Source organism: Choloepus didactylus, chromosome 8 (genome assembly GCF_015220235.1).
Source record: "Choloepus didactylus isolate mChoDid1 chromosome 8, mChoDid1.pri, whole genome shotgun sequence".
NCBI lineage: Eukaryota > Metazoa > Chordata > Mammalia > Pilosa > Megalonychidae > Choloepus > Choloepus didactylus.
This window is the reverse complement of record NC_051314.1, coordinates 84,020,836-84,042,912: the sequence shown is the minus strand read 5'-3', so window position 1 is coordinate 84,042,912 and position 22,077 is coordinate 84,020,836. Positions and strand designations below refer to the sequence as shown.

The 22,077-nt window shown below is 41.0% G+C and overlaps 1 protein-coding gene, 1 long non-coding RNA gene and 1 pseudogene across 3 annotated transcripts; 2 read left to right on the top strand and 1 right to left on the bottom strand.

Moving 5' to 3' along the window:
* Positions 1-1,103: 1,103 nt before the first annotated feature.
* Positions 1,104-17,086, bottom strand: LOC119543337. The gene is made up of 4 exons (XR_005218560.1): positions 16,855-17,086; positions 6,431-6,670; positions 4,657-4,790; positions 1,104-2,137 (listed from the first exon to the last, which is right to left on the bottom strand). It is a non-coding gene; the product is annotated as an uncharacterized LOC119543337 (long non-coding RNA).
* LOC119543334 lies at positions 6,494-10,476 on the top strand (annotated as a pseudogene).
* DAZAP2 (DAZ associated protein 2) lies at positions 16,978-21,389 on the top strand. 2 transcript variants are annotated; one of them, XM_037848139.1, is made up of 4 exons: positions 16,978-17,120; positions 18,208-18,326; positions 18,748-18,916; positions 19,949-21,389. In XM_037848139.1, exons 1-4 carry the CDS (start codon positions 17,108-17,110, stop codon positions 20,269-20,271), a joined length of 624 nt encoding a protein of 207 aa, XP_037704067.1. In that variant the 5' UTR covers positions 16,978-17,107; the 3' UTR covers positions 20,272-21,389. The 2 variants fall into 2 exon arrangements, with proteins under 2 accessions (XP_037704067.1, XP_037704066.1); XM_037848138.1 differs by having other exon boundaries at positions 16,979-17,120; positions 18,748-18,993; positions 19,949-20,213.
* Positions 21,390-22,077: the final 688 nt, after the last annotated feature.

Here is a 22,077-nt window from a genome sequence, read left to right as displayed (position 1 = left end):
AAACAGCTTCTTTGCCTTCTTATACAAGTCGGCAGGGAAAAGTGAACAGAAGGTGGAATGGAGAAAAACAGTGTTCTGTCTTTGTGGTTAGTGATGGTGGGGAGCATTCAGTTTATGTAGGGCCTTTTGAAGGTAGAGAACGGAGAGAAGAAAAGAAAAAGCAACGTTTGGGGCTGAGGGAGAGCAGATTGGAGAAGTAGTTGACAAGCGGAAGACAAAGGCCTTGGGAGAACAAAGAGGAAGAAAAGGAATGAGAGGAGCATGGAAGTTCTATAAATTCAGTGACTGTGGCCCTCAATTCTGAGGCAGCCTGTGGTCAGCCCTGGCTGCTTCCCCTTTGTTCCCTCTTCTCCCACATATTTGGTGGCCTGATGATGGACAGGAGAGTCAGAGGCAGTGTGAGGAAAAAGGAAGTCTTTTGCTAGAGTTCAGGAGAACTCAGCCCTTCCCAAACCTCTCCTCAAGCTCACTGGTGGAAGGACACTGCAGGAAGTGGAGGGAGAGGACAGACCAACACCATATCCTGTTTTCCAAAAATGTTACCTGGAGCTTGCTCACAGCCAAAGGCCTGACTCAGAGACGCTTCCCTCTTGGACCTGGCCAGCAGGGCTCATGTTATCTGCTTGTTGTTTCCATCCAGAGATGCTGACTGCTAGTGGCAGATTTATGAATAAACAGTGAATTAGGGGTCAGGATATTTAGGTTTTAGTCCCAACTCTCCCACCAGCAGTCCTAGCAAGTAATTTAACTTCTTAATTACCTATAAAATGATGGTGATATCTATAATAACTACTTCACAAGGTTTTTTTGGAAGTTTATTTGTGAACCTGTAGGTGAAAAACTTTGAAAACTGTAAGCTCTATACAAGTGTGAGTTATCATTACCTGCCCAATAGTTTAAGTGAAGGGGCTCAGTAATGCTATTGAACTTATCACAAGGGCAGAAACTCCTCGTCTTGTGACTTGGTTTGATGCTACATTCAGATTGATCAAGTGCTTTGGATAACGTGGAAATCTGGAGTAGCTTGGAGAAAGAAATATGAATGTGATCAGAGAGTTTCAGAGAAACACACATCAAATTGTTAATCATGGTTTTTTGGGAGAAAGAGACCTTTAATTTACATGGTATACACTTCTGTATTATTTGAGTTTTTGACAATGGGCATTTATTACTTTTTTGATTTGTTTACTTTTTTTATTGGGGTATAATCTGCACACACTAAAGTGTGCAAATCTGCAGTGTACACTTGATGAATGCTTACACACACACATATATCATCACCCAGAACAAAATATAGAGCATTTTCAACACCTCCAAAGGCTCCCTTGTACCCCTTGCCAGTTGAGAAACTTCCAAAGTAACCACTACTCTGATTTCTATTACCACAGATTAGTTTTGCTGGTTCTTGAACTTCATATAAATGGAATCAGACCCAATTGTACTCATTTGTGTCTGACATGTCACAACATTTTTTTGAAGTTCATCCATATTGTTATGTGCTACAGTATTGTTTGCTATTTTTTTTATCATTGGGTAGTATTCCTTTGTATAAATACACCACAATTTGTTGATCCATTCTACACTAATGGACATTTGAGTTATTTCCTATTTTGGCTCTTATAAATAAAGCTGCTAAGCATATTCTTGTACAAGTCTTTTGGTGAACATGTGCGCTTATTTCTCTAGGACAAATATTTAGGAGTAGAATTGCTAGGTTTGGGGTATATGTTTAGCTTTTGTATATACTGCTAAATAGTGTTTGAATCAATTTATATACTTACCAGTAATATACAAGAGTTCTAGTCAATACTTGGTATTGACACTTGTTTTGTAATAAATATAGAATTACTTTTATACTCTGAAAAAATAAACCAACAATATAAATATTTCCATAGGTGAGGAAGGAGAATGACTTCCATCTCCTTCCCATGCCAAATGAAACTCTTCAACAGGATCCTCAGTGCAGCACATTTTCTTTTTCGCCTTTACTCCCACTTCCCATGTCTTCTGATCTTCATTTATTCAACAAATATTTATTATCTACTATGTGCCAGACTCTGGGCTGGATGCTCAGCGTCCAGTGTAGAACAAAACAGATTGCTCTCTTGGAATGTATAGTCTACAGGGGGAAACAGACCTTAAACAAAAAATAAACATATATCAGTACACATGGTGATAAAGAAAACAATCAGGTGACATGAGAATAATGGTGAGGGGCAGGGAAGACTTCTCTGAGGAATCACAAGATCTGAAAGATGAGATAAGCAGGAGGAATAGCAGACAGAAAGGCAATGAGGCAGGAAAGAACTTCCAGGTTCAATAAACTGAAAGAGGATCAGTGTGGCCAAAACACAGCGAGTGGCAGGGAATTGCATAAGAGGTTGGAACCATAGGCAGGGCCCAGATCAGGGAGGTCTGGCCATGCCTACCTCTCATCTTTCTAGCTAATTGGGTTTAAGCTCTTACTTTGGAAACTTTACTCAAAATTTACCTCCTCCAAAAAACCTTCAAGCAATTCCACATTATTCTAATTAATGTTATTATTTTACTAACATTGTTGCTCCAATAACCTCATTATATAATTTTTGCTTTATAGGCCATTCATTTGTACTCGCTTGACTCTGTGTCCTGAGAATGTGTATGGTTTACCTAAGCGATGGCCAGGCAGGGCCTTAGGTTTCCTCTTTTGTCGCTCTCCATGCACATAGCACATCAGGGATACTCAGTGAAGTCTCTCTTGGCACTGTGATGTTTCTAGAAAGCTCCTGGAATCTAAGCAGATCATCTACAGGGTTCCATCTTCCCTGGCTTGAGAACAAGCCTGGTTCCAGGTCTTCAAATACTTGTCATAGATCCATCCCTATTTTCCCAAACTCTTCTTTATTCCCATTGCCAATCTTGTCTCCCCCACTGTCCAGTGACCTAACTAAAGCTGCCCACTGCTGTTGCTGAAGGAATAAGACTAGAGCAGGTGGGGATGAGCTGAAGGATGATACAGCCAGGAACTCAGATTGGTCAGCAGGAAAAAACCTCTCAGCTATCAGGAGAGGGAAGGTGGCTATGCATTTCCAAGGGCTTCTAGAACAGTTTTCATAAACCAAGGAAGCAGCTGTCAGTTTTAGCTGGTCGTATTGAAGTCCTGTGAGGAGACTGGGTCACGGAGGAGTTGGCCCTGGGTGCTGCTAACAATGCAGGGATATTTTAAGGTGAGAAGCCAGAGCTTTTGAAAACTTGTATGTGACAAGGAATGTGACTGTGCATGCTCATTTGTTACAGATTTCCTCCTCTCACCCTGAAATGCAAATTTTTTATTCTATTTATTCTCATTTTAGCAATGATGTAAAACTGTATTGGTGGGGTGCTGTCACTCTCTCTGACAGATCACCCTATTGGTTCAAAGGGTAAATATGGTTCCTTTATTTTTTTTTTTTTCCATAGTTTTTGTACAGTAACAAGGTGAGGAACATTTTAGCTCATAAATTATTTACCAAACCTTACAGGCATAATAGGCTATGTGCATATTCATCAGGCTATCATCCATTATTCATAAGAAGTTCTCTTCAACTGTTAGAAGAAAATGAGGCTGTTGACTGAAATGCTGAAGAAATGTGGGCTTTTGTCCTCCCCCCTTCTTTCTCCCATCTGAGTGAGTCTGGAAGTTTCCATCAAAAAAATGGTATTGCAGATGCATGGATATAAAGAGAAGGAAAGCTTGGAGTAGGAAATACAGTGGCAGAATCAACCGCCATTCATTTAACTTGGTGAATGGTCCCTGATGCCTTCTTCTACAGAGATTGTACCCAGACAGCAGCCAAAGAGGTCCCCTTTCTTGTAACAAAAGAGCAACTGCAGCATATCTGGTAGAGTTAATACTTACAATAAGAACTAAAACACAGGTCACTTTTACAGTCTAAGATGTACTTATTTAACTTTGATTTTCTTGCTTGACCCTCACACCCACTCCATGAGGTTAGAATACTTTTCAAGATGAGTAAACTGAGGCTCAGAGAAGTGACTTGTCCAAAGTCAAACAGCTAGTGAGGAACAGAACCTAAATTTCCTTCCATATTTCATGTTTTTTATATTCCTCTGCATGGTGAAACTCACCATTCCCAAGATATAGGCATTTCACAATGTTTTCTATGAACCATTGATTTTATTACTATTTTCCCTTTTCTGTGGAATACAAAAGCAATGTGGGCTTGAAAACATCAAACAATTCAAAGATCTACAGAATCAAGAACGACAAACGACCCTGGTATGTGGACAGGCCATTTTCTGTCCTGACTGTCAATCTCCAAGGCTACCTCTATTGCCATGGGAACAAGTGGCAGGTGTTATAATTGAGTCAGACCCACAGATCTGAGTTCAAATCTGGACACTGTCACTTATTAGCCTTGTAATCTTGGGAAAATTAGCCTCTTTAAGCCATAGTTTCCCCATTTGTAAAATGGGGTTAATACCTACTCATAGGGTTTTTGTAAGTATTAAATGAGAGAATGTATATGAAACCCAAGTGTTAGCATTTTCTTCTATCCTAAGGGTCAACTCTCTAGTATATTTGGGGAAGTGGAGTCAGGGGGCAGGGTTCATCTCATATCTACCCCCCAAGTCTTCTGTGTGGATCCTCTGTTCAATTCTGTCCTAACCACTCACCTGGCAGCTGGTCACAGCCTAGAACTGGTGCAGTTCCTCTGGATGAAATACCACTGTATTCACAGTTGGGGGCAGGTGTGCATTCTCCCCAGTGACCACACAAGGTTGTTCTTTACTGAAGGGTTGAGGGGAAACTAAGGAGAATAATAACGAATGAGAGAAAGGATTAAAACTTTGATTTTAACTTTCCCAATAGCAAGTGAAAAGCAGCCAGGAAGTCCAATCTTTTCTAGGGGGTTGGCTCCCTTCCTGGATGGAGCCCAGACCCTAATCTAGCTCCCTGTCCTCAGGTCTGTCCACTTTCCCCCTAGAAACAACTTCTTCTAACCTCCACTCTGTTCTGGGAAGCCCCAGCCCTTCCTCCATCTGGTGCCACAGCTGTCCTCAGAGGTTCTTTTCCCTACATCTGATATATTTAGTCCAGATCTGGATTAACACCTCAGAGGGCTGCTTGGGGGAGTGTGCATGTTTGATGCCCCAGCAGACTTGTTGGAGTGAGCTTTGGCACACAGTCCCTCTAGCAGAATAGTGTAGGGGAGGCTGATACCCCAAGCCCCGACCCTTCCCATCTCTGGGCAGGAGTGAGACACAGATGAGGCTCTATTTTGAGAGCCCTCAGAAGCCTTTGGAAAACACACAGATACACCTCTCAGTGAATAAAATGAAATCTCAAAGTCCAAACCCGCAAATTTTGGTGTGCATTACTATCACTTCATTAATTTGCATTTTAATAAGCACTAGTAGATTCTGATGCAGGTGGTTTGTGGTTTCACGTTGAGAAAAATTAGCCCAAACCCAAAAAGAGACACTGCCCCAGGGTTTTCTAGGCTGCCCCAGCCACCCTGGAGTTAGTGCATTTTACTTTATTATACAGAGCACTGTTATTGCCTGTCCAGCAATCCCTCCCCTTCCCTATGGTGCCTCTTCCAGCTTGCTTGGAATAAGAAAGGAGGATCCCTTACTGAACTATATATTTTGTAATAGTTGTTCCCTTAGTTACCCAGAGACCAGGCAAAGCTTTGAAAAGTCTGCTCCAAAGAGCTTGACTGGATTCTCCCACAAAGCTCCACGTTCCCTGTTTGGGCAAGGAAATAGGAGGCGGCTTTGTTCTTCCAGTTACATAAGTGAAGGGCACAATGGACACATAGTAGGTACTCAATAAAAGTGCATTTAAAAAAACTCTAATTAACCTAATTAACCAGTTCTAGGGGATCCAGTAGGAAGAGCTACCCTCATTCTCTGGGCATCCATAGCACAGCTCACCCATATCACATAGCACATACATACAGTGTTCCATTTGGCATCTGTTTTGCCCAGGCACGTTAAGAGTTTATTGGCCATTATCCTTGGCCTTTCCCTCTTCTTCATCCCAACATTATTTTAAATAGCTTTATTGGTGTATAACTGACATACAATACACTGTGCATGTTTAAAGTGTACAATTTAATAACTTTTGACATATGATACACCATGAAGCCATCACCACAATCAAGGAATATATCCATTACCCCCAAAGTTCCCTGGAGCTCCTTTGTAATTTCCTCTTCCTGCTCCTGCCCCAGCCCCTTCCACAGAATACCACTGATCTGCTTTCTATCACTATAGATTAGTTCATATTTTCTAGAATTTGATATTCCTACAATCATACCGTCTGCACTCTTTTTTTATCTGGCTTCTTCACTTAGCATAATTGAGATTATCTATGTCGATGCATGGCTCTGTAATTCATTCCTTTTAATTGCATGGATATGCCACAATTTGTTTATCCATTTACCTGTTGATGGACGTTTGCGTTCTTTCCAGTGTTTGGCTATTACAAAGAATAGCATGGGCCTCCTGCTCCTCCCGCCGCCGCCGCCACCCTGGGTCACTGCCTGCGCAGCTCCGGCCGCCTGGCTCCCCGTACTAGCTGCCGATATTTGGAGTTCTTACAACATGGCAGACATTGACAACAAAGAACAGTCTGAACTTGATCAAGATTTGGATGATGTTGAAGAAGTAGAAGAAGAAGAAACTGGTAAAGAAACAAAAATCAAAGCACATCAGCTGACTGTTCAGATGATGCAAAATCCTCAGATTCTTGCAGCCCTTCAAGAAAGACTTGATGGTCTGGTAGAAACACCAACAGGATACATTGAAAGCTTGCCTAGGGTAGTTCAAAGACAAGTGAATGCCCTCAAAAACCTTCAAGTTAAATGTGCACAGATAGAAGCCAAATTCTATGAGGAAGTTTATGATCTTGAAAGAAAGTACGCTGTTCTCTATCAGCCTCTATTTGATAAGCGATTTGAGATTATCAATGCAATTTAGGAACCTACAGAAGAAGAATGTGAATAGAAACCAGATGAGGAAGATGAAATTTTGGAGGAGCTGAAAAAAAAGGACCAAGATTGAAGAAGAGAAAAAGGATGAAGAAAAAGAAGACCCCAAAAGAATTCCTGAATTTTGGTTGACTGTTTTTAAGAATGTTGACTTGCTCAGTGATATGGTTCAGGAACATGATGAACCTATTCTGAAGCACTTGAAGGATATTAAAGTGAAGTTCTCAGATACTGGTCAGCCTGAGTTTTGTCTTAGAATTTCACTTTGAACCCAATGAATATTTCACAAATGAAGTGTTGACAAAGACATATAGGATGGGGTCAGAACCAGATGATTCTGATCCCTTTTCTTTTGATGGACCAGAAATTATGGGTTGTACAAGGTGTCAGATAGATTGGAAAAAAGGAAAGAATGTCATTTGGAAAACCATTAAGAAGCAGCAGAATCACAAGGGACATGGGACAGTTTGTACTGTGACTAAAATTTTTTTGCTCCTCCTGAAGTTCCTGAGAGTGGAGATCTGGATGATGATGCTGAAGCTATCCTTGCTGCATACTTTGAGACTGGCCACTTTTTACGTGAGCGTATAATCCCAACATCAGTGTTATACTTTACTGGAGAAGCCATTGAAGATGATGATGATGATTATGATGAAGAAGGTGAAGAAGCAGATGAGAAAGGGGAAGGAAAAGGAGATGAGGAAAATGATGCAGACTATGACCCCAAGAAGGAACAAAATCCAGCAGAGTGCAAGTAGCAGTGAAGCAGGATGTGTGTGGCCTTGAGGATAACCTGCACTGTAATAGCCTAAACACAACCATTATTTTACTTATAGCCTTATGTTTTGTATTTTCTTGGTAGATTTGGTAATTTTTTTTTTAAGGAAAGGAACTAATATTTTTAAAGAGCAATTTGTTCTACCTAGCCTTTTTTTTTTTTTAATCTTCATTTTATTGAGATATGTTCACATACCACGCAGTCATACAAAACAAATCGTACTTTCGATTGTTTTCAGTGCCATTACATAGTGGTACATTCATCACCCAAATCAATCCCTGACACCTTCATTAGCACACACATAAAAATAACAAGAATAATAATTAGAGTGAAAAAGAGCAATTGAAGTAAAAAAGAACACTGGGTACCTTTGTCTGTCTGTTTCCTTCCCCTATTTTTCTACTCATCCATCCATAAACTAGACAAAGTGGAGTGTGGTCCTTATGGCTTTCCCAATCCCATTGTCACCCCTCATAAGCTACATTTTTATACAACTGTCTTCGAAATTCATGGGTTCTGGGTTGTAGTTTGATAGTTTCAGGTATCCACCACCAGCTACCCCAATTCTTTAGAACCTAAAAAGGGTTGTCTAAAGTGTGCATAAGAGTGCCCACCAGAGTGACCTCTCGGCTCCTTTTGGAATCTCTCTGCCATTGAAGCTTATTTCATTTCCTTTCACATCCCCCTTTTGGTCAAGAAGATGTTCTCCGTCCCACGATGCCAGGTCTACATTCCTCCCCGGGAGTCATATTCCACGTTACCAGGGAGATTCACTCCCCTGGGTGTCTGATCCCACGTAGGGGGGAGGGCAGTGATTTCACCTTTCAAGTTGGCTTAGCTAGAGAGACAGGGCCACATCTGAGAAACAAAGAGGCATTTGGGAGGAGGCTCTTAGGCACAACCATAGGGAGGCCTAGCCTCTCCTTTGCAGCAACCGTCTTCCCAAGGGTAAAACCTGTGGTAGAGGGCTCAACCCATCAAACCACCAGTCCCCTATGTCTGTGGTCATGTTAGCAACCATGAAGGTGGGGTAGGCGAATACCCCTGCATTCTCCACAGGCTCCTCAAGGGGGCACTACATCTTTTTTTTTCCCTGTTTTTCTTTCTTTTTTTTTTTTTTTAACTTTCCCTTCTTTTTTAGATCAACTGTATGAAAAAAAAGTTAAAAAGAAAACAAACATACAATAAAAGAACATTTCAAAGAGACCATAACAAGGGAGTAAGAAAAAGACAACTAACCTAACTGCTTAACTTCCAACATGTTCCTACTTTATCCCAAGAAAGTTACCTAATATAGCAACATTTCTGTGAACTTGCTCCTACTATATCCATCAGAAATTAACAGACCATAGTCATTCCTGGGCATCCCCAGAACGTTAAATAGCTTATCTGTTCTTCTTGGATTATTGTTCCCCCTTCCTTAATTGCTCTCTATTGCTAGTTCCCCTACATTCTACATTATAAACCATTTGTTTTACATTTTTCAAAGTTCACATTAGTGGTAGCATATAATATTTCTCTTTTTGTGCCTGGCTTATTTCGCTCAGCATTATGTCTTCAAGGTTCATCCATGTTGTCATATGTTTCACGAGATCGTTCCTTCTTACTGCCGCGTAGTATTCCATCGTGTGTATATACCACATTTTATTTATCCACTCATCTGTTGAAGGACATTTGGGTTGTTTCCATCTCTTGGCAATTGTGAATAATGCTGCTATGAACATTGGCGTGCAGATATCTGTTCGTGTCACTGCTTTCCGATCTTCCGGGTATATACCGAGAAGTGCAATCGCTGGATCGAATGGTAACTCTATATCTAGTTTTCTAAGGAACTGCCAGACTGACTTCCAGAGTGGCTGAACCATTATACAGTCCCACCAACAATGAGTAAGAGTTCTAATTTCTCCACATCCCCTCCAGCATTTGTAGTTTCCTGTTTGTTTAATGGCAGCCATTCTAACCGGTGTTAGATGGTATCTCATTGTGGTCTTAATTTGCATCTCTCTAATAGCTAGTGAAGCTGAACATTTTTTCATGTGTTTCTCTACCTAGCCTTTTAACTATAATTTTTCTGCCAGATATGTTGAATGCACACACTCTCAAGCATGCTCATTACTTACTTACATAGTTGGTTTTTTGTGGAGTATTTTTGTCATGTAACCATTCAAGTACAGCTATGAAATTTAACAACTGTTAAATGAAACATTTGTTACTTTGTAGATTTTTTCCTGAAGAACCAAAGTATTTTTTCAGCTAGTAATTGAATACGTTTAAGTCTCTTTGCATTAGCTGTGCCTTTCATTACTGTTATAGAAATGCAGTGACATACACTAAAAGAGAAGTTTTTTTTTTTATATATACTTGGCAAACCAAGTATATGGTTAAGAATTTCCAGTAAGATCACACCTGATAACTATCAGATTATTTACAGATTTTTGTATTTTGAATGACATCTTCATGAGGAAATTTAACTCTTATGTTTATTGGCTATCACAGGGAGGTGAATAAAACCTAAATTCAAATCTAAATACAATTTAGATTTAACTGCATTTTTAAAATTTAAACTGCATTAACTAAGCATTTTTTCTTTGTGGTAGGGTCTACCTTCTGCTTCCCTGGAAAGGATGAATTTACATCATTTGACAAGCCTATTTCAAGTTTTTTGTTGTTTGTTTGCTTGCTTGTTTTTGTTTTTGCAGACTAAAATAAAAATGTCAAGTATGACTTTAGTTTTCACAAGATAATGTCTTAATTTTATATCAATTCAGGTAGAAGCAGAGGCCTAACTTGAATGGTTGTGGCCAGTTTACCATATTGAAGAAAAGGGTGCCAACTTTGGAAGATGGTACCACATCTAAGAAGTTTGTTTCAAAAAAAGACAAAACCTTAAATGATGTACTTGTTTAGAAGAAGTATCAAAAAGTTAAATTTCATTTCCTTTGGTTTAAAACTAGAGGATTTATTCTTATTGCAAGTATGAGTATGTCATATACCCATTCTTCTGTTCACTATGTATTCAGATGGGTAGTACCGTTTACTTAACTACCTCACAGATTTGTCGAGGAATACTAAGTTCAATTTTGTGAAATGTTTGCACAGTCTCATTGAAAGCTCAAAAATTTGGACCTATTTAGTATACCACAGATATGATAATTCAGCATCTTACTTATACCAGGGTTTGATAATTCTTAACTGGAAAACAAAATACCTCTGTTCTGGATTTTGACAGGCAGCACTCTTGCAGGTCTTTGTGTGGCTACTATTTTAATAGAAATGAATGGATGAGCAACTATTTCAAAAGGTCCAAGGATTGATTTTTCAGGTATTTTATATGACCATAATGTAGTAAATACTGCTTTTAGTCATGGGACTGCAGTGGAAATAAGACCGTTTTTGAAAAAAAAACTTGCCATTAAATTTGAGAGTAGAGCCGCACTTTAAATATCTCAGGCTAATAATTACTGTTAATGTTTTGTGATGAACTTAAAAGCTTTGACAGTGAGGGTGGACCAATCTAGAGGAAGGCAGACCAAGAATTCCTGCTCTTAATAAAATTACAGTGGTTAATTCTTATAGGTTTCCTTTTGAAATTTTAGTATTGAGGTCTTGTAATGTGAACTCGTTTTTCTTTTGTATAGTTTTGCTTATTTCTCTCCTGAGATTTTAATTAACTACTGGAAATCCTTAACCAATTGCAATAGCTTATAGGGAAGAAAATGCCATGAAAACACCTTTTTTCCCTGTTTATTTTCAAAATGGTTTTGGTTGCTTAGATTAGACATCTGCACTGAGTTTTTGGGTTTTTTTTTTTTTTTTTTTTTTTTACCAATAGCTCTCATCTTCATAGCTTTTACTGAACTTACACATTTTTTAATCTAAAGATAGACTCCCATTTTAAAATAAATTTAAGAAGTAGCAAAACCACTACTTTTTTTTTCCCTTCATTCCTTTAGGAAATAGCTATTGCCAAAGTGAAGGAGTAGATAATAATTCATCTTGTTACAAAAGGGACAGATGGTTTGCAGAGGAATTGTTTTCTTAATAAAGTTAGTTTCAAGGGATGGCAATACACATCTGTGCCCTTTCTCTGATTCCAAAATGGCTCAATTTCATTCTAGAAATTTGAAAATACAATGTAATATGAAATCCTTAATAAAATTTGGATTTTATTGTATATTAAAAAAAGAATAGTATGGATATCATGAATCTCTATGTATAAGTCTCTGTGTGCCCATATGCTCTCATTTTCCTTGGGTAAATACTTAGGTGTATGGTGAAAAGTCTGACTTCCACCTGTCTCCCATCCTCCACTCTCCCAATCTACCCTGAAACCACAAGTTTCCTGTGTATCCTTCCAGAATTTCTTACTCAAATACTAATGAATATTCTTAGTTTTCCCCCTCTTTTACACAAATGTGTTTTCCACTTTTCCTTTTTCACTTAAAAACTATCTTGGAGAACTTTCTCATTCTTTGTTACAGCCACATAATATTTCATTTGTTTGGCTATACTAAGACTTGTTTTTCCATTTCCTTATTGATGGACATATGGGTTATTTCTAATCTTTGGTATTATAAATAATTTGTCATTGAACAACATTATATATAGTGTTTCTCATGAGCACAAATATATCTCTAGGAATCTGTGATGGTTAAATTCATGTGTCAACTTGGTCAGGTTACGGTATCTGGTTGTTTGGTCAAGCAAGCACTGGCCTGTGGATATTCTGTGGATTTAAATCATCAGTAAGTTGATTGCATCTATGGCTGATTACATCTACAATCAACTGAGGAGACTGCCTTCAACAATGAGAGATTCTCATCCAATCAGTTGAAGGCTTTAAAAGGAGAAGTGATGATTTCAGCAGTCAGAAGGAAGAATTTCCATCTCTACTTCAGCTAGCCAGCTTCTCCTGGGGAATTCTTTGGAGTTCCCAGCTTGTGGCCTGCCCTAACCTATGGAAGTTGGACTTGCCTATCCCCACAGTTGTGTGAGCCAATTACCATAATAAATCTCATAATTACAAAATAAATTAAAAATGTATGCTTCCTTAGAGAACCCTAATACAGAATCATTCTCAGAAGTGTGAATGGTGGGTCAAAGATAATGTGTATTTGTAATTGATAGATATTGCCAAATTAACCTCTGTAGGTGTTGTATTACACTCCTACCAGCAATAAATTAAAGTGTCTGTTTACTCACAGCCCCTGAAATAAAGTAATGCTAGCAAACATTTGGATTTTTGCCAATCTGATAATGGTATCTCAGGATGGTTTTAATATGCCTTCTTCTTATGCGCGAAGCTGAACAGTTTTTTTCATACATTTAGAAGCCATTTGTATTTCCTTTTCTGTGAATTGTCTGTAAATGGCAACTGCTACTTTTTCCAGTGGTTGGTCATATACTTACTGATTTCTGGGAGTCCTTTATATGCAAGGAGATTAGCCCTTTGTGATATGAGTTGTCAACATCTTTTTCCAATTTGTCGTTAGTCTTTTGACTTTATGGGGTTTTCACACACGCATGCACACACACACACAGCAACGTTAATCCTGGACAGTAATCCTGTCATTAGTCCAGTTGTTTCTACTTCCTAAATATTTCTGGAATACCCTCACTTCTCTCTACCCCTCTGCCACTTCCCTAGCTAGTTTACCATCATCACTCCCTAAATTACTGGTATTCTAACTGGTCTCTCAGACACCCCTCCATGCTTGCCCCTTCTCTCATCCATCCTACATTCTACAACCAAAGGAATTTTTCTAAAAAAAAATATGATCATGTCACTTCCATGCTTAAAACTCTTCAGTGGCTAACCAAAATGGTCAACAAGGCCCTATGTGGGCTCCAAGACCCCCTGCATGGTCTGGCTGTGGCTCTTCAGTCCCCACCTCCCATTCCATGCACTAGCCTTACAGAACTGTTTTCATGTTCCCCCTCTCCACAAGCTCTCTCACCTCTAGGCCTTTGCATATGCTGTTTTCTCTTCAATGGGCCCTCTTCCCCCCTCCTCTTCACTTGCTTGACTTCCACTCACCCTTTAGATTTCATCTCAGCCCACCAGGAAGCCTTCTCTGACCACTGTAGAAAAGATTAGGTGTGTTCTCATAGTATGCCATATTGTTCTTATGCCAGGACTGTATCATAACTTTCTGCTTACTTTTCTGTCTCTTCCATTAGGTAGACTGTAAATTCCATGAGAGTAGGGACTATGCCTGCTTCTTCACTGTTTTCCTAGTGTCTGTCACAGGGCTGGCACATAATAGGTATTGATAATAGGTATCAATAAATATTTGTTAAAGTAATGCAGGAAAACATGTTTGATAAATGACTAAATGAATATGTATATTTGGGGATACAGGAAGATGAAGAAGACGGAAAGGCTCTTGAGTCCCGTCCAAGGAAGCAGCCAGTTGCTCCTTAATTCCACCTGCCAGAGAAGGCAGCAATCTGCAACCTTTCTATTTCTGTTTGTAATCTCATTTGACTCTGCCCTGGCTTTCCCAATGTCCAGGTCCCAGGGTGATAAGCAAAATAAATAACACTGAGAAATCAGAGCGCAGTTTCCTTTTCTTGGCTGGAGCTAGGTCCAGGAGGTCCCTTGTGCCAAGACTTAACTCTTCAATTGCTGGACTCTCCAGAGGAGGACCTGGAGTAGAGGGGGGTCCTTGGAGAGGAGGTTGGAGCAGTAACTATTTACTGCCCAGAAGCATTTGTATATTTTAGCACACAGTAGGGCCTGATCATGTGCTAAATTAGCTGATTATCAGCTCTGCCTACTTCCCTTGTCTCCTCAGGCTCCCCTTTGCTTTTTCCACCCCTAGAACAGAGATTCTAGATATAGAGCTAGAGGGGACACAGGGATTGTTTGACCTCCTTGTCAGATGATGAAACTGAGACTCATGGGAGGCAACAGATTAAAAACAATGAGTGGCTTGTGAAGTCAAGCAAACCTGACTGTGTAACTTAGTGGCTGCTATTTAACTTCTCTGTAATATAGTCCCCCTACCTACACCTACCTCAGTCTGCCATGGACATTAATAGGTCAATATCTGTAAGGCTACTGGTATAGTATCTGATCCATATATAGGTGGGAATAAGTGGGAGCTGAACAGATGAGGATCAGAGTCATTTAATTAGTGGCAGAGCTAGGATCATGATCTGATTTCAGGTCCACCTCCTGCATCCTCATTGCCATGGGCTGCCACACAACTTCAGGGTCTCTAACTGAGGGCCCAGAAAGAGAAATGAGGGAAGTTTCTTTTCATAGGTACCTGCCTTTTATTTTCTGAGGCCCTGAGCATGGGTAGGGGTAGGGATGGATTAATGATCTCTCCAATTTCTGGCTTTGGGTGGGATCAGTTTTAGGATCTGATTTGGAAAAATTAGGATACAGGAAGATTTGCCTCATCTGATCTCCAAAGATTCATTCACTAAGTTATTCACCAGTTAATGATTATAAACTTCATATTCAGAAAAATGCAAGACATTAGGGGTGATGGTCCCATAAAAACCGTGTTTTTCAAACTGTGGGTTCTGACTTGTTAGTGGGATGTGAAATCACAACTAGAATAGGAAAGAAAAAAAAGAATAGAAAATACCATAGTGCATTGTGCACAGAAGAATAAATCCTAGGTCATAAACAGTTGCAAGTCCAAGAGTTAGAAGATAAGCTTCAGGAGAGCAAGGGCTTTGTTTTGCTTAGAACAGTGCCTGGCTTCAGTAAATGCTCTACAAATAAATGCTGAGTGAGTAAATGTCTAACACTATGCCTGCCTTCAAGGAGATGAGAGTCAGAAATACAGGAAAAGATATACATCATAGTTTATAATACTAATATTAGCCTGAACCAAATTAATAATATGAATTTACTCATGGGAAAAACCCACAAGAAATCAAATATATGACTTTTAGGGTATTTTAGTCATCATAGGCAATGTGAAATGATTTAAAAAACAAAACAAAACAAAACACTGACCTGGGAACCTGAGAGCTAGATCTGATTCTGTAACCTGCTAATTGTGTGAATTTGAGCAAATCACTTAATCTCTTCAATCAGTTCTCTAATTTGAAAAACAAGAATATTCAAACAAGCCCTGTCCACCACACAGGGCTATTGTCAACACTGGATGAGATGTACATTTTAAGGATGCCCTGCAAACTGTAATATGCTACTAGAGAGAAGAGCAAGGGATTACCCAGTTTAAGTGGGTACAGGCTCTTTTTAGTAGTTTAATGAATCAGCCTCTAATGCTTACTGAGGGCTTTTCTTTCCAAATTTCTCCCTTTGTAGATGCTTTTCCAACTATTCTTACTACAATACAGAATGTAAACTCTATGAGAAAATTGTGGTGGGCTATAAAAAAACTTATTTAGGAGCTAATAATGACTTTTGGCTGATTTAACAGTGCTAACGTCCAGTTTAACCAAAGAGATGAGCTCAAGCTGTGAGCAGTCTGCAGACTGGAAAAAAGTGGGGGTAAGATGGGTGGCAGAAGCAATAGCTTCTGGAAGCTGGAGTGCAGGAATCTCAGATAGGTGCACTAATAAAGGATGCTGTCTTTGCTCTTAAGGACAATTAGAAGCGAAGCTGTACAGAGAAAATACTTAGAAGGCAGCACACACCAAAGAAAGAGCAGGGCCACAAGCACTCCTTCGGTACCACGAATGAGCCAGTTCCAGTGCTAGCTGCAGTGGAGGGCACAACAGAGCCTACTCCTTTTGTTGATAAAGACCGCGATGCACAAAAGGAACTGGCGACAGCCTGTCGGTGGAATAGACACAAGGCTGAGAAGATTCGAGTGTGGGTCTAATTCAGAACAGGACAGATGTGAGCTGGACTGGTAAAATAAATCTTCACAAGAGCTGAAACTTAAGTTGGGCTTGGAAGGAAGAGAACGCGTGAGGCCCAAGTTTGGGCTTTAGGCAGAGAAATCTGCAGAAATCTATGACCCTCTTGGATAAGATGCCAAGGCGATGTGACCTTGAGTTGATCTGTGTAGGTGGAAAATGTTTCCGGGGAATGGTTTAATGGTTCTGCCTCCGAACTCCAAAGAGAGAAATGATCCTATTTCGAGACAATACCCGGAATTGGTTTACCTCCAGTTAAGGGACGCGTGCTGGAGAAAGAGAAAACGAACAGGTCAGACCAACGCGAATGGGCGGGAACACGCCGGCTCTCTGTAGCCGCTGGAAGCCAGGCGGAAAGGCGGGGTTTCCGGAGGCAGCGGCGCACGGGCGTCGGGTGACGCTAGTAGACGGATCATCACGTGACACGGAAGTGACTCCGAACAGGAAGAGGACGGAAAAATAACCGTCCGCGACGCCGATCCGAACCGGACCCGCAGCCACCATGAACAGCAAAGGCAAGGATAGGGGGCGGTTAAGGCCGTCGAGGGGCGTAGTGCTGACTTGGAGCAAGTGGGCCCAGAGCCCATGATCATTAAGCGCCAGGGTTGGGGCTGGCTGCGCTGTGCTCCTTGGGCGGCTGCAGCCCTGGGCTGTGCCGGACGTCTTCGTCATCCCCCAACTACGGGTGCTTACCCCCTCCCGGCCCTTTCCCCCTTAAACTCTGTGGCGCAGTTTGGAGTTGCGGGCTCGGGGTGGGGGTGGGGGGAGGGAAGGTTGTCATGATGAGCATCTGCGGTAGCAAATGGGGAGCTAGAGCAGGGATTTGGGTAGGCCAATGGAGAGCTGGCGAAGGCGGGGTACCGCGCTCCGGAACCACAGACAGGTTCCCGGGCTTAACTGGTGAGACGCCGGCGCTGGCAGATGGGCCAGGGCCTGAAGGGTCCTTGTTCTTCTTCCCTTTTCATCCCTCTCCCTTCCCCGGCGGGACCAGAACTTCTCCCCATTTCTGTGATCCTACCAGTGTGTCTGTCAGGACACGGCCCCAAGCTTCTTAGGATGTTCCTTCTGGGCCTGCTTGGAACGTGCATGCTCCTCCTCTCCCCACCGCCCTTTCCCGGTCTCACCGTTCATTTCCAGCATACACTTTCTCGTTATTTGGAAGTTGACCTTGAATCGGAAGCTGTGAGATGAATAATCATAACCACCGTTACCCATGAAGATTGGGCCGGTTCCAGCCCGCCCTGTAGAGGCTCCCCAGGGCAGAGGCAGGATGCACCCATGAAAGATGAGCAGGCCCAAATCCCAGGAATGGGTGCCCAGACCTGTCTTGCATTCCGGAGGGAACTTGAACCCAGCTAGACTTCCTCCTTAACGCGGTAGGCTAGTGGGAACAGCGCCCTTCGTGTACAGTCAGAATCCAGCACCTTCATTTTTAAGGGTGCAAAGAAAATGCTTATTTTCTTGGCTTCAGGAAATCAGGCCATCCAGTGCAATCTGCTTGCAAAATCCTTTCTGTTTGCTCCCACTTAGGTTAGCTCTCCAACATACCCTGCCCATTTGATGCTCTGTAAGGTTGGCAACATACATTTCTTTGTCTTCCAGGTCAATATCCGACACAGCCAACCTACCCTGTGCAGCCTCCTGGGAATCCAGTGTACCCTCAGACCTTGCATCTTCCTCAGGCACCACCCTATACTGACGCTCCACCTGCTTACTCAGAGGTGCTTCCAGTTTACTAGACCTCAGCTAGTTGAGAATACGCTTGGGTTCTATTTTTAGTCTTTAGCTAAGTCTGACTCCACGTATTTATTTACTGTTCACAAACAGAAGAGAGTGCTCGCATGAATAATCTAAAACACTGTATAGTTCAGCAATTTCTTTTGGATTTGAGAATGCATTATCTGATTTTTTAGTTTTATTTGGCACGGGCTTAGGTTAAGATGAGTTTGCATTCCCTGAGCCTGACAGTACCTATAGCAGGAAGTGATCCAGGAGCATATTGAGTGGCAGCGGAAAGGCCATTTTAGTATAACTCACAAAAAGTGTAATCTGCACAAGAAGAATTAAGAATTAATTTATTGATGAGATTGGAACTAGGAATGTCTTAAAATAACATTTTGCTTGGTCTTCTGCCTTTTCTAGCTCTACCGTCCAAGTTTTATGCACCCAGGGGCTGCCACAGTCCCTGCTATGTCAGCTGCATTTCCTGGTGCCTCGCTGTATCTTCCCATGGCCCAGTCTGTGGCTGTTGGACCTTTAGGTTCCACAATCCCTATGGCCTATTATCCAGTTGGTCCCTTCTATCCACCTGGCTCAGCAGTGCTGGTGGAAGGAGGATATGATGCAGGTGCCAGATTTGGAGCTGGGGCTACTGCTGGCAACATTCCTGTAAGTATGACCTTATCAGAGAAAACTCATCCCTAATTATATTTTTTAACTTTCTGAAATGACTTAATATTTATCTTCTCACCTTGCTGGAGAATAGTTGCCAGTATTGGTGCAATCACTGACATTCATTCAACAGACAGGAAGTGGTTGAGCAGGTCAGTAGCGTCTGGCACCTTGACTAGGGGCTGGTGGTCATACTCTTGAGTTAACCAGACTCTCTTGTTTTTCTGTCTTAACGACTCTTTTTAGCCAGACTTTTCTCATGATTTGTTACAGTGATCTGGTCTGCTAATGCTCCTTCATTCCATAAGCATTTGTTAAATATCTGCCATCAGCATGGCATTATACTGGGAACCCTGATGATTAAAAAAGAATGAATTATATCCCTATTAAGTAGCTTTTAGAGAGAGGTTTGTTTTGGGACATTAGAGATTTCAGGTACTGTCTCTCTTGCTTAATGTTGCAATATGCATGGGATTTAGAGCCCAAATGGTCCTTGCTAGGCCAATCTACTCTGTAACCGTATGTTAGAGATGAGAATGGTGCTGTTAGAAAGCCTTCAGGTTATTCAGTGGTCTATTTGAAAACTATCCAAGGACCCTGTGGGTTAGAGCCACGGACCTGGCGCTCTGTCACTGTTTTGGGGGATGTGAGTGGGAGTGATTTCTGACCCTGAAAATGACTGTGGATCTATACTACCCACATTCAAAAGGTTTCCTTAGGCTTCATTTGGGAGTTGGAATCCTTTGAATGGAATGTTAGGCTTTCTTTGCTGTTTGTATCTTTGGGTTCAGAGACTATACATCTGCTTTAGAAGCCATATTGTTGGCAGAACCAGCTCCTTAAAATTCTGTTTTATAATTGCTGTGATCCTAATGGGCCCTCTGCTTCACCCATGTCCCCTTCCTTTGTATCAGCTGTCCTATGCCCATTCAACCTTGTCCTTTCCTTTCAGCCTCCACCCCCTGGATGCCCTCCCAATGCTGCTCAGCTTGCAGTCATGCAGGGAGCCAACGTCCTCGTAACTCAGCGGAAGGGAAACTTCTTCATGGGTGGCTCAGATGGTGGTTACACCATCTGGTGAGGAACCAAGGCCACCTCTGTGCCGGGAAAGACATCACATACCTTCAGCACTTCTCACATTGTAACTGCTTTAGTCATATTAACCTGAAGTTGCAGTTTAGACACATGTTGTTGGGGTGTCTTTCTGGTGCCCAAACTTTCAGGCACTTTTCAGACTTAATAAGGAACCATGTAATGGTAGCAGTACCTCCCTAAAACATTTGAGGTAGGGGAGGTATCCATTCATAAAATGAATGTGGGTGAAGCAACCCTAAGAATCTTCCTTTAATTCCTCTGGAGTAATACTGTACCATACTGGTCTTTGCTTTTAGTAATAAAACATCAAATTAGGTTTGGAGGGAACTTTGATCTTCCTAAGAATTAAAGTTGCCAAATTATTCTGATTGGTCTTTAATCTCCTTCAAGTCTTTGATTTATATTACTTGTTATAAATGAAACGCATTAGTTGTCTGCCTTTTCCTTTCCGTCCTTTGCCCCACGCCCCACCCCTAACCCCAGTCTTCCATTCCCTCTTGCCAGTCTACATTGAATCAATGGTGCAGGACAGAAAGCCAGTTAGACTAATTTCCTTCTCTCCTTGCACTTCTCCCCAGTTGTCATCTTTTAACTAGTCATTCACAAGGATCCTCTGAAACGCCTCTGTGCTCCAAGCACAGACCCCATGACTTCTGCTTCTGCATCTCCTCAGGCAAAAGTGGAGGGTGCCTTTTGGACCCTTCTCATTGGTTGCCTCTGCATACAAGAACATAATCCAAATTTGTTTGCTTCGGTGCCAGAAAAACTGAGCTCATGTCAGTGCAAACTGTATTGTAAACAACAGTTTGTTTAAATTATGAGTGGCAAGGAGGAGAATGCATTTCAAAAGCCTGTTGACTTGAGAGCCAAATTAAGTGGAGTTTTCACATCAAAAATTGGTTACCATTTATTGTCAGTGTCTGATGCAGCCAACTCATGGCTCCTAGGACTTCTAAGCTTGGTCAATGGGGTCATATTGTGAATGCCTCACTACAAAATGACTTGAGTCCAGTGAAGTCTCATTTAGGGTTAAGAATATTTCAGGGATCCTTAATATTTTGATTTTTGTTTTCTTAAATTGGATTTTATTTTATTTTATCTTATAATTTCAGTTAATCTAAATTTGTGTTCTGTACATGTGATGTTTGACTGTACCATTGACTGTTATGGAAGTTCAGCGTTGTATGTCTCTCTCTACACTGTGGTGCACTTAACTTGTGGATTTTTTTATACTAAAAATGTAGAATAAAGACTATTTTGAAGATTTGAATAAAGTGATGAAGTTGCATTACACCTCACTCCAGGGATTCTTTACTTAGCTGTTCTTAGATTTCTTCTGTATTGTTTTTTATATCTTGTCCAGAATTCAGATAGGTGCTGCTGTGCTCCTGTTTGTTTTTAAATCAAGCCTTTGAAATAAATGCAGGAGTTCAAGGCCAAGATTTGACCATTTTCTTGAGTTCTATTCTGGACATTCAACTTTTCTTTCTAAGATTTTCAGATTCTTAAAGCCTATTTATTATGCCAGGGGCTCAGGACCTAAACTTAGAAAAAAGGGAACAATTAATTCTCCTAACTTGCCCCAAATTTTGGCTTGAGGAAATATTTTGGTACAACAATTTGTAGGAGCTCAAGGTGACCTTTAGTTTCTCCAAAGTTCTTTGTGGAGAAATCCTGAAAACTGGCATCTAAGCAGCCAAGATTTTTTCCTCCACTCTTGGGTTTTAATTTAGGTAGACTTGAACTTGGACAGTGGAACAATACATTAAGACCTCAAAGGAAATCCTAGCTTAATTCCAAAGGAAACAATATCTGGGGAGCTAATAATCTGTACCAACACATTGAGCCTTTAAAACACATCTCATTTTGAAACTAAGATTCAAGAGGCTTCTCTGGACTTGATTCCAAGGATACTGGTGGGAAAAGATGATGGGTTTTGAATGGATTCTGGGAAATTCTGGCTCTTGCCAGGGTGGAGACTAAACC